Source organism: Phalaenopsis equestris, unplaced genomic scaffold (genome assembly GCF_001263595.1).
Source record: "Phalaenopsis equestris unplaced genomic scaffold, ASM126359v1 Scaffold000002, whole genome shotgun sequence".
Lineage (NCBI taxonomy): Eukaryota > Viridiplantae > Streptophyta > Magnoliopsida > Asparagales > Orchidaceae > Phalaenopsis > Phalaenopsis equestris.
The window spans coordinates 31,420,986-31,436,605 of NW_018164444.1; the positions used below are offsets into that span (position 1 = coordinate 31,420,986).

General features: G+C 35.5%; 1 protein-coding gene across 1 annotated transcript; it reads right to left on the reverse strand.

Annotated features, from left to right (window-relative positions):
- Positions 1–14,236: 14,236 nt before the first annotated feature.
- On the reverse strand, positions 14,237–14,863 carry LOC110039450. Its single transcript, XM_020744513.1, has 2 exons — positions 14,657–14,863; positions 14,237–14,563 (listed from the first exon to the last, which is right to left on the reverse strand). The coding sequence occupies exons 1-2, from the start codon at positions 14,861–14,863 to the stop codon at positions 14,237–14,239; spliced, it is 534 nt and encodes a 177-aa protein (XP_020600172.1).
- Between the last annotated feature and the right edge of the window lie 757 nt (positions 14,864–15,620).

Sequence of the window (15,620 nt, forward strand, 5' to 3'; positions counted from 1 at the left end):
CATGATCCTGAGCTTGTTATATCTGAGCCAATTGAAAGTAATGTTTCATTATGGCATTATCGCCCGAGTCATTCCAAGTTTCATTATATTTTAAAGTTGTACCCTCATCTCTTAATTCACAAAAAAGTGGAGAAGTTATATCAGTGTGAAATATGTCAATTGGTTAAACATACTCATCATGTATAACCCCTATCTCAGTACAAACTCTCAAATCATTTCTCTATCATCCACAATAATATTTGAGGACCTTCAAAATAAAAAACCATCAATGGAGAGATGCTTTGTATTCTTCTTTGATGATTACACTTATAGCTAGGTGGATAGTCCTCATGAAGGAGAAATTTGAAACTGTACAAATATTTAAGTCATTCCATGACATGATTTACACTCAGTTCCAATGCAAAATTCATAAATTTTTTTTGGGGAGATGTGCTCACAGCCACCAACCTCGTTAATAGAATGCCAAACAGGATTCTTGGGTTCAAAGCCCCGCTTCATATTTGATGGAAAAATACCTTCGTGTTAGTGCTTTATCATCAAATCTTCCTCTAAAAATAACTGGTTGTTATTTTTGTCCACAGCCAAATCACACAAAGTTTGAACTAAAATCCATCAAATGTTTATCTTCCTTGGTCATGCTTCTAAGAAAAAGGGGTACAAGTGTTATTCTATCATTACGAAAAAATATTTCAACACCATGGATGTTACTTTCTTTGAAAATTGTTCTTACTACCCAAATCTAATATTCAAGGGAAGAGTTCAGGTAACTATCAAACTTGAGACACAATTTTGAATACCTACACTAATTTAGAATCACAACTTATTATACTTCCCTCTAACCATCTTGTCTCCCAAATTCAACAATTGCGAATATCCAATTTGGGATTGAAAACAAGGAAATTCATAAAGAACTTCGTTTGTGTAGTAAGAGCAAGAAAAATCCATTAAAGTAGACGAATGAGAAGATGCAACCATAGAACTGCTCACAACAAAACATAAATCAACACATCTCTGAAGTTCTAAGAGAGGTGGAATCCGGTAGAGAAAAAAGTTGCACAAATTATCCTATCCCGGAATATGTTACCTATGAGAAATTATCTACTTGCTTTTGTATCTGATCTTGACAGTGTGCACATACCCAAGTCTATTCATAAAGCACTTTAAAATCTAAAATGAAAAAAGACAATTGAAGAGGAAATCCAAGCACTTGATCAAAATAACACATGGGTCTTTACAAAGCTTCCTCCAGTCAAACGACGGGTAGAAATGGGTGTTCAATGTCAAGTACAAAGCAGACAAAAACGTTGAGAAATTCAAGGCTAGGTTGGTGACCAAAGTTTTCACTCAGTCTTATGGGATAGACTATCAAGAGACATTTGCACCAGTGGCTGCTAAACACTATATGAGTGCTTTCTTTGGAAATGAACAAAGAGTAGGAACTGCATTAACTTGATATCAAAAATATCTTTTTGAATGGAGACCTTGAGGAAGAAGTATATATGGAACCTACCAGGGCTAAAAAAATGGCTCAAATAAACAACTGATTTGTAAACTAAGAAAGCCACTCTCTGACCTCAAATAATCTTCATGGCTTTGTTTGACAAGTTTGCAAAGACTGAAATTTAGACTACATTTATTTCAGTTTTAGACCCACATTTGGGAACCGAACCGAATTTTGGAGGGTTTGGAAGGAGTGTTTCGCAACTATGTTTGAAACCGTAGATTCAATTTTTAATAGCAACACGAACGCAAAATGTCGACTGCGTCCCGTGATTTCGTGAGCTAAACACTTTAAGAGTTATTTCTTTGGCAATGAACAAAGAATAGGAACTGCATCAATTTGATATCAAGAATGTCTTTTTAAATGGAGACCTTGAGGAGAAAGTATATATGGAGAACCTATCAGGGCTGAAAAATGGCTCAAATAAACAGCTGATTTGTAAACTATGAAATTTAGGCTACATTTATTTCAGTTTTTAGACCAACAGTTGGTAACCGAACCGAAATTTGGAGGGTTTGGAAGGAGTGTTTCACAACTCTGTTTCAAACCATAGTTTCAATTTTTAATAGCAACACAAACGCAAAATGCCGACTGCGCCCTGTGGTTCCGCAGCATTTTTTTTCGATTTACCCTTTGTGTGTCCCGCGTTTAACAAAATGTGAAGCTTTTTGTTTAGGCAAAACTCGCAGTCTGCAGCAAAGATAAAATGAGAGTTTAAAAAAATGCATTTTTTTACACACATACCACAAAATTCTTATTTATATACTATAATTGCATCATGAACTGTATGTAAAAAGATTTATTACATATATATTCTCTCAAAATTTTGTATAAGACTAAAAATATATAAAAAACAGTGAATTCTCCTTCAAACAACATCCAAATTCGAGTGCATAAAAAATTTTATATATAAAAAGAGGGGTATTTCAAATATTTATCAACAAACAACACTTTCAAAATTGAATTTTTCAAACATTTCATTTATATATATATACAACAATAATTAAATCAAAATTTTGTATAAGACTAAAAATATATAAAAAACAGTGAATTCTCCTTCAAACAGCATCCAGCATCGAGTGCATAAAAAATTTTATATATAAAAAGAGGGGTATTTCAAATATTTATCAACAAACAACACTTTCAAAATTGAATTTTTCAAACATTTCATATATATATATATATATATATATACAACAATAATTAAATCAAAATTTTGTATAAGACTAAAAATATATAAAAAACAGTGAATTCTCCTTCAAACAACATCCAAATTCGAGTGCATAAAAAATTTTATATATAAAAAGAGGGGTATTTCAAATATTTATCAACAAACAACACTTTCAAAATTGAATTTTTCAAACATTTCATTTATATATATATACAACAATAATTAAATCAAAATTTTGTATAAGACTAAAAATATATAAAAAACAGTGAATTCTCCTTCAAACAGCATCCAGCATCGAGTGCATAAAAAATTTTATATATAAATAAAAAATTTTATATATAAGTGCATAAAAAATTTTATATATAAAAAGAGGGGTATTTCAAATATTCATCAACAAACAACACTTTCAAAATTGAATTTTTCAAACATTTCAACTGTTTCTGAAATATCAGTTTTGAACAGCAGATTTTCCACAGTTGTTTTTTAACTGAATTTTTTTTGTATAATCACAGTCGAAACAAATATACCCTTAATAGATACATCAAATGCCAAGCTGATAATACATTATTCATAAAAGAGACATAGGAATGCAAGAAAGCTATACTCGTATATATATGATTCTGATATATGACGATGAAAAAGAAATTGGGAAGATTAAGGAGATTCATGCCACAATAAACTGAGATCAAGAATCTAAGAGCAATGAGATACTTTCTTGGCATTGAAGCGGTCAGTTCCAATGCGAGAATTGTCATATCCCAAAGAGAATACATCATTGACCTAAAAGAGACCGGGACGTTTGGGTGTAAATATGTTGAGACTCTTATGGAATTCAACAAAAAATTACATTCAAGAAAAAACACCAGTGGAAAAAGGTAAATACCCAAGATTGGTAGGAAAGCTTATTTATTTGTCATACACTATTCCTATACTGCTTACTATGTCAGCATTGTGAGTAAATATATGAATAGTCCAAATGAAGAACATTTGGAGATTTTTTTATAGAATATTAAGGTTTCTTAAAAGGATCTCTTACAGACGGATTGTTTAAGAAATTAGACAATAGAGAGGTAGGTTTACACCGATGCTAGTTTGGCGAAAGAACTCACGAACAGAGAATTGACATCTGGGTATTGTTCTTATGTATGAGAAAATCTAATTACATGATGAGCAAGAAGCAAATAGTGATCTCTGAAAGTAGTGTAAAATCTAAATATCAAGCACTTTGGGAATTTGTATCCAAAGGTTATTAAATAAATTCTTCACGGTCAATCTCATAAGAGTGTTATGTGATAGCCAAGCCGCCATTAGTATTGCAAAGAATCTTGTATATCATGACAGGATCAAACACATTGAGATGGATAGAAATTTTATCTCTGAAAAAGACAATAGTAGCATTATTCACATGATCGCTTCACGGGCTTGAACACCAAGTTGGGATTCTACAACATCTATGGCTCAACTTGAGGGGGAGTGTAGAATTATGTGTATTCTATTTAGATATATCCTCATTTATTTCTCTATTATTACGTTTGTAGTTCTTTCCTTATGTGCTTGTTGTATCTTTGGTAAGTTGTAATTGTAGGAATTATATTTTCCCTAGAGTATACTTGACATAAGAACTTAGGTCTTGAATACGTAGTTGAATAACATTGAAAAGTCATTGAGAGACTAGAAGAATTTGGAATCATATTGGAATTGAAATTATGCCTAACAATCCATCTAATATCAGTAATAGAATTCTGATCAATATTTTGATTATTATTTTCTTAAAATCTATTGAAACATTAGATAAAGTCAAAAGGTACTAATAACATTTTTAGAATCTTTTGATTAATTCATAAGAAAATTGGAAGATCTAATATTTCAAGTAGTTTTGATAATTGTGAGTGTTTATAGGGTGCTTTGAAATAAGTCAATGAAGAAAAGACAACAAATGTATTAGCACAATACGAGGCACATTACGAGGAATGCTTCGGGTCTTTTGTGTGACAGAAAAGGACCGCTTAGACTGAAAGGAAAATTTTATAAGACAGTGGTGAGACCTGCAATGCTCTATGGCGCTGAATGTTGACCTTTAAAAGAGAAGCATAATAATAAGTTAAGTGTTGTCGAGATGAGAATGATTAGGTGGATAAGTGGCTTTACAGTTAGAGACAAAATGCGAAATGAATATATTCGTGATAGGGTTGGTGTAGCTCTTGTGACGGACAAAATTAGAGAAAGTCGTCTTAGATGGTTTGGTCACATTAAACGTCGACCATCTGATGACACAATTAGGAGAGTAGATGTTTTAGATTCGACTTGTGTTAAGAAAGGCAGAGGTAGACCTAGGAATACTTAGGCTTATTATATTAAAAATGATCTTAATTTACTAGAACTAAATGAAAATATGACACTAAATAGGACCCAATGGAGAAAAAGGATTCATGTAGCCGACCCCACGTAGTGGGATTAAGGCTTTGTTGTTGTTGTATATAATGCCCTTATGTCGTTCAAAAGCTCCCTCTTGCATGAAGTTTGATCTCACACTTCTACTTAGCACATTTCAAGCATAGAATGAGTTTCACCATTTTTTTGTCATAGGATGTTCTCGTTGAAGATGAGAAACCGGGCATCATTAAGTTTCATTATGGTTGACCCATCTAAGTAGTTAGTTTTCAATAGTACACCATCCTAACTATCTAATAATAAAGGAAGCAAACTTAATGCATGAATTTCATTGTCAAAGTTGATGTTAAAAAATTAAAAGATACAGGAAAACACAAAATTTTCCTCCACTGCACTCAGCCACCATAAGCACCAACAGATTATTGAGACACTATAAAAAGAGGAATCATTTTGCTTCTATCGAGAGACAATCCAGCAGCCACATCTCTATCAAATAAGGGCACCTACCATCTGCAAAGCTTGCTCTAATCTATTAATGTCTAACAAACCAACAAGCCTTTCTCCACACAGGTAACCACTACACCTTCCTGCTATTTATGAAATAACCAAGAGACGCTCCCGTGACCCCCCTGGCATGAACTTATATAATAATAACAAAAGGAGGTAGAATTAGTAGGACTAGGAAAAAGCTAAGGGCTAGGAGAGAACAAGTATATCAGAGAGCTACTAATTGAAAAGAATTGAATGCTAGAATTTGGAAATTGATGTACAAGACAAATCAAATCGGATGCACAATAATGAAAGGCCTGAGATCAAATATTTAAGAAAAGATTTTAGAAGAGGATACTAAGCTCCACATTAACCTAGTAGCTTTGGACTATCATAGATCTCCTGGCTGCCTTCTGACATGGTTGAGCATGGTTTAAGGGCGAATAACCCCCACAATGCCTCCATGTAATTAAGAGGGCTTGGCACATGATACTTAATGATGTTCAAGAAATTTCATTGGATAGCTGACTTAAAGAACTGTCACATGAAGGAAATGTCAAAGAATGAAAGTAATAAGTCTAGACCCAAATTGGATATTTCATAAATACAGTATTGTAGAAAATATCAAGTGGTTAGCCCTGACATATAAATTGAAGTTTTTGGGCTTAAAATATATAAGATCATTGGTTTATCTAGAACAACTTCATTCCCCCTTTTAGTTCACACCCTGTGAAGAGCGTAATTAAGAGGGCTTGGCACATGATACTTAATGATGTTCAAGACATTTCATTGGATAGCTGACTTAAAGAACTGTCACATGAAGGAAATGTCAAAGAATGAAAGTAATAAGTTTAGACCCAAATTGGATATTTCATAAATACAGTATTGTAGAAAATATCAAGTGGTTAGCCCTGACATATAAATTGAAGTTTTTGGGCATAAAATATATAAGATCATTGGTTTATCTAGAACAACTTCATTCTCCCTTTTAGTTCACACCCTGTGAAGAGCGTGCATTTTGCATAAAAATAAAATAAAAATGCTACAGAAGAAGGCTAATAAAGTCACAGAAAAAGGCAAAAAGAAGGCTACTAAGTAGTAGCCCCAAAAAGATTCATATCTGTGTCAACAAAAAACGACAAGAGACGGCAATCATGTAAACTTTTAACAACAAAATTAGTTCACTCTCCAACACTTCCCTAAACGGACAAATCTAAAACCTACATTATGGTTGAAAGCATTACCAAAGCTTGTGAATGAAAGGATTGTCAAATCCAATACTCTAGGATTTTGACAATAAAAGGCATCACTCTCTTGCAAAAATACTTTACAAGAATTCACATGGGAGAAGCCAGATTAAATCCACTTCCTATAACCCCTCATAGAAAGAAGTTTTGCAAGGGTTAAAGGCAAACAAATGGCTTGAATTCATCTTCCTAGGGCAATAACATTCAAAATTCTGGCATCAAATAAACAACACTTACAAAGGTATTCAAACATTATGTCGAATATAATGTGGAGTTGGGACAAGAGCATAAAAAGAAAAATACATTGAGTTCTCATCCTCTTCAAGATTATTTCTTTGAATATGTATCCTCCCCAGTCCCCACACATAAGCACAAAGTCATGCTAGTGTTTTTCTTCTCCCAAGCACCTGAGTTCCCTCTCCTCTCATGGGATTCCTCCCCCAGCTCAAAAGCAAAGGAGAAAAATAATACCGCTCCAATCTACTAACAATTGCGGACATGTGATATAGCAATTGATGTACTCATGTGCAAGTGGTACAAACATGAGCACTAGTACATAAGTCAAACAACTGTGACCTATTTCATTCCTAAGAAGCAACCTGATTCAGATTAATTCAAGTAAATTTGGGCTTCCGTTCATCAGATTCAAGCCCATGCATGTGTTGATTTATAGTTCGAGCTTAGCAAGAGGCTAATAGAGCTGGTTTGACCAAACTAGAAATTGGTTCAGCCTAAACAAGATTGGATCTGGTTCTATCACCTAGAGATTCATGCAAGCTCAAAAATTTATGAAAAAAGAAGTTTTATTGCACACAAGCTACATTTCTTTTCAATCATTTTCCTTATTAAATGAATTAAGAACATGAGGGTAAGAAATTCAGGGTCTGTTTGGGGCAACTGCAGCTTATTAATAAGCTATTGAAAAATAATTTGTTGTTCAAAAAGATGCGGTGGTTGTTACAAATTTTTTTTTTTTTAAAAGTCAGACCGCAGCTATAAAGCTGTCACCACACCTATCTAGGAACGGTGTGAAAACGCTGATTTCAACGGTTTGAAAACGCAGTTTTTTTAAATGAGCAGTCAGAATGCCATCTACACAAACTGTCCTGGGTGCATTTTCAAAATGCACCTCACCAAATAAGCTGCCCCAAATGGGGCCTCAGCATAGCATCAAGATTCTGCCAACAAATTATGAGTTTCCGCATTTATTTTTTTAAAGCAAATCCCTGTGAAGTGTTAAAACTATCATAAGATTGATGTTACCACTTTCCATCAACACTTTATGCATGCACAAATGATAGAATTTTATAAAATATTAATCTTCTCTTTACAGAACAAATAGTTCCCCGTGTGATGATTTCACGGTCAACAGAAAACCGCAGACAATAGATGAAAGTATTATGCATATATATAAGTCAAAGATGTTACAAGAGGAGCTTTCTGCCAAAAATTTCATCGTTTATTACTAAATACCTTTCATAATAATCCAGCTAGTTCTCAGTAACGAGTACTAGGAGCCAATTGTTACAGAGATGACATTGATACATATAAAAAATAACTAGTCCAGAAGAAATTTCAGAAACCAACAAATTCAAGGGCTACAAATTGCTGTGAAGAGAGTATTAAGTATCATTTAAAAATAATAAACAACAATTTCTTCTGGACTCCTGGATACCAAAAAGCCAAGCATTTAATCCAGAAGCATCCAACCTGATGGAGGGAAGGAGTCTGCTAACGAGAATATCAAGTTCGAACAAAGGACAAAGAGCGAAAAGAAAAGTTAAATCTTGAACTTATTGATGTAAAAGGCGTATTACTTAAGAAGCCGCATAACAAGACAAAACGATATTCAAAGAGAAAACAAAATACTATCAACCATTTATTTTTTAGCAAACCGCAAATATGTCAAGTTAAGGACCTATAAAATTGAAATTCACCCAAAAAACATAGTTCAATGAAAATTAAATACAAAGTTCAAAGTAGAGAGTGCACAAACCCAGCGAACAAGACTAGAGAAATCAAAAATTGCTCAGACAACATGGCACAAACCAAGCGAACAAGGCTAGAGAAATCAAAACTTGCTCAGACAACATAACAAGTAAAAAGGAAACAATCTGAAACATATACATCAACTAAAGCGACAGACTGAAATAAACTCAAACAAAAAATCACAGCAGTATAAGTAAATTAGCAAACTCGATGAAATAATTTTAAAGCAAAGGTTTCACCTTTTCGATTTTACAGACAATCCACTAAACTTAAGCAAGTTAAGCACATGCAAGAACTAACAAAGCAAACAGAACAACGAAGAACATATTCGCAATGGGTGATGAGAAGATAAATCCATAAGCTGGGATCTAATCCCAGTGGAGAACTAACCGGAAAACGGATCAGCGCCTCCCGTGATGATACCTTGACCGATAGAAGAAACTCCAGCTGAAGCCGAAGCAGATTCTGACGCTTCAGTTTCCATCCCTGTCATCGTGATAAGCTCCGCTCCGCCGCCCCCCCCGCCGCTGCAAATTTCGCCGGTGAGTTCCCGCAGCTCATGGCAAGAAAGTCATGAAGGATGGGCTTCTTATCATCCCCACCCATCGTCACAACCGCCATTATCTTTCTTCGGCCGCCTTTCGTTCTTTAAAATCTCCGCCCAAGACGGAAAAAGACCCAGGAGCATCTCCTCCTCATGGCCGCGGCAACCAACGCAAGCAAGTAGAGCCCGGATTCCCAGAAAGATAAAGTGGAACAGAGAAGTTTGAGCGGAAAAGGAACGGAACAAGGACACTTTAGTGAAAGCGCCAAGTAGACGAAAAAACAACTTTATTTATTTTCAAAAATTCGGATCAAAATTTTCAAAATTAAATGGATACTTCAAAACATAAAATTAGGGCTGTGAACGGGTCGAATGCGAGTGAGCCTAAGTTTAGCTCCCACGAGATTTATTGGCCGCTGTGGATCATTTGATCAGAATAAAATTGGGAACGAATGAGTCACTTGAAAAATAAACGTAGCAGATCTATTACAGGATCAATTTGGATTAACTCTTGTTCGTTTAGAAAATACGGTTCGAGGAACTATATCTGAAGCAATCAGGCATAAATTGATACCGACTCCTCAAAATTTGGTAACTTGTGTTCGGCTCGTTTATATTTTGAGTTCAAAAAGTGTGTTCGTGTTTCACAACAAAGAATCGTTTTGATAAACCCTAATCATGTAACTATAAGATCTGTCAAAACGGCTTATTGTTCGCGATCAGCTCGTGTTCGGCTTGTTAAGAAGCTCGTGTTCGATTCGTTTGCTAAATTAACGAGTCAAACACGAATAATTTTTTTGCGCTCGATATTTAAATGAGCCAAACACGAACAAAGATTTGTTTATTCGTGTTCGACTCGTTTTGGCTTAAAATAGTTAATTATATGTGTGTGTGTGTGTGTGTGTATATATATAATTGATGAGTAGTATTTCGAGCCAAAACGAGCCGAACACGAACGAACAAATTTTTGTTCGTGTTGTTTGTGTTCGGCTCTTTAACTTATCGAACGAACCGATCACGAGCTTCCTAACGAGCCAAACACGAGCTGTTTGCGAACGACGAGCTGTTTTGACAGCCCTACATAAAACCATTGATAAAAAGTTGTTTCACACAGGCCAATTTGTAGGGAGCGCCATGCTACTTCAAAAGGAAATACTAGTGTTTTGTGATTTGTCGCAATCTAATAAATTTTCTTGTAACATTATGGAATGGCATTGGTATGAGTGTGTACTTTATAGGTATTTGTCTTGATCTTCCTTGTAATTGTTGCTCCTCTTTGGGTGGCTATTTTTCACCTCGGCACATCGATATTAATGATATATCAATTGTGACCTTCAAAAAAAATAGTTGTCATATGATGTGAATGGTGGAAGCACGTAAAATTATAATTCAAACTCACGATTTTGAGAAATGCCTACCGTAATTCATAGGAAGGTTGTTGTTATGTCGATGGACATGCACCTAACATCTGAAGCCCCAATTTCGTTAAAGGCCCTTCAATTACATTATTAGATGGCCCTGCATAATCAGCAGAAGTTTAATATGTTGAGGGTTAGTGGGTATTCATACTCGATCATCACAGACCAGTTGCAATTGATCTCCTTAAAGTATCAACTTTTGATCTCCTTGAAGCGTTAGGTGTGGATAGTGAGGGAATATCAGAAGCTGGTCTACATGGACCTCAATATTGCGCATGAATTTGATGAGTCCCATCCATATAAATGTCATAATCAATGGATTGGTTATGACACTGTTTATGATATTCTATTAAATAACCCTGCAATCTCATCCAAATAAAAGGATTGTGATGTTCTATTAAATAACCCTGCAATCTCATCCAAATCAAGCTACATTGAACTAGATTTTTCAGCAGAGCTGCCAATAAATAATTTTACCAAGTGTGACATCAAAAAATAATGATCCACCTAAGCCACATAATAATTAAGATATTGAGAATGGAAGATATTGAGAGTGGATGGGCACAATTTTTGTTTATTGAGTTTAAGAATATTTTTATAATGGGATACCATTATTCTCCCTCTTGGTGACTTGGGATAGCAAGTAATTGTTAGTTGGGTCAAAAGTTGCATAAGATAGAGTGATATCCATAATCAAAACCATCTCATATAAACTACTAGTTCCTCTTTATCATGCCCTTGAGGTAGAGTGAATCGTTTGATGTAATTGCGCTAGTTATTCCAAAGCTTAATGTAGCTCTTTTTGCTATGCATCTAGTCAATATTTGGATTACCAACCTCAAACATCCTTTTAAATTTCATTTAATTAGTTTAATTATTGTTAACTAAATGCTAGCAAACTATCACATAACTTAATTTGGGAGATGCCTCTCCACTCACTATATAGGAAAAGCACCATTTTCCGACATACAATCCCCAAATAAATTATTATTGCCTCTTGGAAAATTACCTTTCAACAAATTTTAGGATGAATATAAAGTAGTCAGATCATCCCTAATTGGAAATGTCTAATGGACAAATTTTTCACCGTAAACAGATATCGACGGAAAAATAGCGGAATGTACGTCTGAAATATTTTTGGTTAAAATAGCTACAAATAATTCTATCAGAAGACCAAAATATTCGTCTCTTGTAATAAATCAAAAAACTGGCAAAAATATAATGGAACACTCCGCCGGCAAAGCCCGACTAATTTTTTGTCTGAAATATCCACTAATTTAGCACATATAAAAAATTGACTAAAAATTCCATCGGTTATATTGATATAGGCATTACCAGTAGACAAATATGTTGAAAGTTTGCCAAAAAACTTGTAACATAAAGAAAATAAACACTAAGTTTAGCCCAAGGAAATTCAAACACTCGCAATCGCAATACTAAACACAGTACAACAATATTCATAAGATTTCAAAGCCATGTAATACCACATAGAGAAAATCATAATTTATGTAATATTAAATTTAATTAAAATAATGGATGTAAATATATCTCCAAAGGAAATATAAAAATAAGTCAATATCCATCAGAAACAACAAAAATTAATAAAGGATAAAAAAAATATCTACTCATCAGTCTCATTGTCGTACTCCTCTTCCTCTTTATCTTCCTCCAAAACAAAAATAGACATAAAATGTAAGAAACCATGGAGGAACCTTCTTGGTTTTGGGTTTTCAGGCCACTAGAGCAGCCGACCAGGCCAAGGGAATGGCTAGCTAGCTCAGGCAGGTCAGGGATGTTTAATGGTGATTAACTTGGAACTTCGAAAGACTGGATGCATGGGTTAGAGAGTTAACCGATTTTAGGGGAGGGGTTTGCATAAATTGAGGGGCCTTTGGTCCATGCCACAAACGTGGGCTTAGCTTGGATTGATGTGGCCAACTCATATGCTTAGGCTGGGGCTGAGGTGATTAAGGTTTAATTAAATTAAATGATTTGAGGAAAAGTTTGGTTTTAGGATTAAAATGGGGTTTGGGATTGGACATGAATTTTGGGCTTGGATTTAGACCAATTGATGGTCCCATTTGGCCTAGAAGAATGTCATGAAGAATTTGGGAAATAAATTTTGTGGAATTGGAGTGATTACATGGCTCTATTTAATGAATTTGGAATTGGGTTCAATTTTGGGGCAGTTGACTTTGGCTTGGGGTTTGGATTTAGAATTAGGTGTGAGTGGGTTTGAATTTGGTTTAAATTGGGCTTAAAAATGATGAACTTAGCTATGATGATGTTTAATTTTTATTTGAAATTGGGTGAGCTTGGAATGAAATTGGTGGAAATTGAGAGTGATTTGGGGACTTTAGGGATTTAAGGGTATTTTGGGAATTTTGGCCAATTTTGGTGGATTTGGGGATTTTGGGTGCAATTGGAAACATTTGGTGGTTAGAATTAGTATTAGTGAAGTTTGGAACTCTTTTTGGGGATTTTGGCAATCTTTTGGATATTAGGGGCAATTTGGTGTTGGGGTACTTTAGTAATTTTGGGGATTTTGGAGGTATTTGGCAATTGAGGTAATTTGAAGTGGTTCAACATGAATTTTGGTGAGGAATTGGTTGTTTGGGTGATTTCGGAGGTTTTAGGATTCCAGAGGCATCTTGGTAAATTTGAGGAAAAGTGGGGTTGCAGGCCAAAGTGGGATGCCCTAATGGAATTGGGATTGATGGTCATGCAAATTGTGTAAACTCCTCCCTTAAAATCATAAAACCCATGAGGAAGCTCATTTTGGATCCTCTACATGTTGGTCCTACCCACCTTAGCCAAAGACTAAGGGCTTGGGGCCACCCATATGAGTTTCCAAGAAGAACTGGGTGATAGGTTAGGTATAGGTGATTTTTGGGTTTGTGTGTGTGTGTGAGGTTATGACCAGGGCAAAGCCATCTAGAGTTGCCCTAAGGTCTCACTGATCCTAGTGTGAGGTTATGGTGAAGTGATAGAGTTATAGGATATTGTGGATGTGCGAAACTTGTGTTGATGGGAAAAGGTGCAAATTTGTGGGGACACTTGTGAGTGTAGAGATTTCACGAGCGTTGGTGTTGGAATTGTTGATTTCATGAAAGTGTTTCAAATTTGATGTTTTATTTTTGAAGAGTATTCTGTTATATTAATTTGATATCGTTCTTTGTTCTTTAGTATTTCTAGAACAAAATCCAAGATTTAGTCCCAACGGTATTGTATCAATTACACATGGTGGGAAAAGTAAACTTTGTTACTTTTTAGAAAACCTGATGCATCAAGAATACAATCTGATACAGTTATCTGATGTACATCATGAAAAGCATACATAGTAACATTTGCCTTTGAAGAGATATCCCTGTCTCTGAGTCGTCTATCATGTCTATCCTGGTTGTTTGGAATTGTGGAGACTAACCCTCCTCCTAAGGCATACTCCAGGAAAAAGGTCCCTTCATACACACTAAGAGGTGCACTGTCTCACAACTCCAAAGGCTGTAATCTTTCGAGATCCAGGTCAAAACGGTATCCATATGGCACCTTGTTGTCATCCATCCTTCTTATAGTGACAAACACCCTTCTTCGTGGTACGCTTGGAATGCAATGCTTAGCTAAGTTAGCTCCTTTCCCATTAAGTACTAAGACAGACCCCACAAGCAAGGGAATCTTCCCCGATTCTTGAAAGTTGCCTGGTCTGATGATATCCAACTCCTTTCCAAACATTATTTTGCATTTGCTGATGAATGACACTGTGCAGAAGGGTCTGACAAAATCATGATGATCTATGTGGGGAGGAATATTATCCCCCTTTTCGTAGATGTTGATAATGTATCTATTGAGTACATAGTTTGCTGGTAGGAAGTGCTAGGAAACCATTCACTTAATCATCTTCTTTATTACGAAATTCATTGAATCTACTTCATCACGCCTCAAGATGCTTGGGGGATTCCCGTTCTTATCAACTATGAAGTTATAGCAACAACCACATTGAATGGTAATTTGTCCCCTTTCATGCATCCAGTTCTGTGGCTCAGAATACATCTTCTTCCCAAATGACCTGCACAACCTAACATCCTGAGGTGGAACACACAGCCCATTATTCTTCATTGCTCGGTCTCAGAAAAGAAATCAATATATAGCTTTAATCCTTCAAGAATATTAACATATTTCCCTTATATTAGCTTAAAATGTTCAAAACTCTTTGGCAGGCTTCTTGAAATCTTTTCAATTCTTCCTCTAAGATGATCTATAATCATCTGGGCTGTACGAATTGTGGAACATATGGTTCCACGTCCTGTTGATCCTTGGGTCTCTGCATCATAGGGAGCATGATGCTCTCTTCTTGAGGAGAATCGTACTCCCTGCAACCTTCACAAGGCTCTATTGGAGTATGCCTTGACAAGAAGGGCTCCAAAGCTAGAACTATCTCTGTCTATCCCACTGGAAATTGCGGAATTACATCCCTCACTGATTGATCTAACCTCGAAGCCTCCTTATATGCTACTGAAATATCAGCTGATACGGCTTATACATAGATTCTCCTTTCCAATTGGTCAAGCATTCAACATTTATGATGATTCATGTTACGACACTGTGTGCCAGACAACGCTGCTTTCCAAGGCGGTCTAGGTGGAACTCCCTCCACCATAGCACTCATAAGTCTCCCTTTTGAAGTTAGGGCAATGGACTGTATCTATTTAGCCCCCTATCATGCTCTTGGTCCTTAGAGCTTCGCTCCCATTACCCTGAACTTTCCTTTTATTATTAGTAGTAGTGTCTCCCTTACTCTGAAACTTGAGCACTGTACTTAAACCTTCTTTTCTTCTGAACTGGTCACTTTCAATAGTGACCCCTCATACTCCAT